Source organism: Penaeus monodon, chromosome 33, assembly GCF_015228065.2.
Source record: "Penaeus monodon isolate SGIC_2016 chromosome 33, NSTDA_Pmon_1, whole genome shotgun sequence".
Classification (NCBI taxonomy): Eukaryota; Metazoa; Arthropoda; class Malacostraca; order Decapoda; family Penaeidae; genus Penaeus; species Penaeus monodon.
This window is the reverse complement of record NC_051418.1, coordinates 5,666,444-5,667,980: the sequence shown is the minus strand read 5'-3', so window position 1 is coordinate 5,667,980 and position 1,537 is coordinate 5,666,444. Positions and strand designations below refer to the sequence as shown.

Sequence of the window (1,537 nt, the reverse complement as noted above, 5' to 3'; positions counted from 1 at the left end):
TTTTTTCGAGTTTTATCTGATGACTAAAACGAGTTAGTCACTTTCGGTTTGATGGCAAAAGGTATCTTTTTTAGTGTCTAAACAGAAAATAGTTGTCAGTCTTATTATCCTCACTGATATATCTAGTAATGATAATAGTAGTAGCATAACGACTATACTTTTATAATAGGCATTACAATACCTAGGATAACGACTTTTGACAGATATCTATCGACGCATTTGCATATCAATCTCTTGATATAACCTATCCATACTGATGAAAATATTCTCCAGAAGGAATTTAAATCTTCATGTATTTCTTTCTAACACAACGCCACCCTCCTCTTCCACAGGCACAGTACTACGGCTGGATAGGCGTGGGCACGCCCTTGCAGTATTTCAAAGTGGTTTTCGATACCGGGTCGTCTAACCTGTGGGTGCCCTCCAAGGACTGCTCTGTCATCAATATTGCATGCCGTAAGTTCGAGATATTCGTTTAAAATGTCTCTAGGGAACTGGGTGTTTTCTATTTATTTATTTATTATTATTATTTTTTTTGTGTGTAGTTAGTTACGGGCTTGTTGTTGCTCATTCTTTTTCTGTTTTGTGGATTCGCCTAAAGCCGCATCGTAGAGGATTTGGTCACTTCTAAAAAAGATGAAAAAACAACGACAAAAATCAGGGGGATTTATATGCCGTTATACGTCCTGACAATGCAATACCTCTGCCATAATATTGCCATGATAAAATAGCATATCTAAACACTAGAGAAAAAAACAAACTTAAACTACCTTAATCGAAAGTTGTGACATTAGCTATTATTAAAATCAAAACAAAATCTTGGCAAGTGTTGAAGTAAACAGACCCAACTTCCAGAATTCCACAATCAGTATGACCACGGCGCCTCCTCGACGTACGTAGCGAACGGTAGCGATTTTGTGCTACACTACGGGACAGGTTCGCTAGAGGGCTACGTGTCCTTGGACAACGTGGACGTAAGCGAGATTTCTCAATAGAGCTCTATGAGTCTGTTTTTGTGTTTATTTTACTAGGATATAAACCATACCGATTTACCATGGTTATACCAATGCCTCAAAACGTGGTAAAATTGACGATTCGTTTTACGGTCGCAGTCGCCGAACCAAAACCATGCTTTTAGTCTCACCAAAAACTTACTCAAACTCTTCTCTTACTTAAGGGAACGTCCATTAACCCAGCTCATCCTATCTCACCCTAACCCACCCTACCTCACCCCGCTCAACCCACCCCGTCCTCCTCTACCTCCTCCAGATGGGCGGTTTAGTCGCGCGAGACCAGGGCTTCGCGGAGGCCGTGAAGGAACCGTCCCTGACCTTCGTGGCGGCCTCCTTCGACGGGATCCTGGGCATGGCGTTCCCGGAGATAGCCGTCCTGGGCATCCCGCCCGTCTTTACCACGCTCTACGCCCTGGGCGAGGTCGACGCGCCCGTCTTCTCCTTCTACTTCAACAGGTGAGCTGCTCCGGAGGTGGATAGATCGACAGGCAAAGGAGAGGTAGAATCTATATCAATTAGTCAGT

The 1,537-nt window shown here is 43.4% G+C and overlaps 1 protein-coding gene across 1 annotated transcript in view; it reads left to right on the top strand.

Annotated features, from left to right (window-relative positions):
• LOC119593958 (cathepsin D-like) overlaps positions 1-1,537 on the top strand; it is a gene marked incomplete at its 3' end in the record, with an annotated part of 10,246 nt that overhangs the window by 1,610 nt on the left and 7,099 nt on the right. The window contains 3 exon segments of the mRNA XM_037942977.1: positions 333-456; positions 856-974; positions 1,270-1,469. Of these exon segments, the coding sequence (XP_037798905.1) occupies positions 333-456; positions 856-974; positions 1,270-1,469 (443 nt within the window).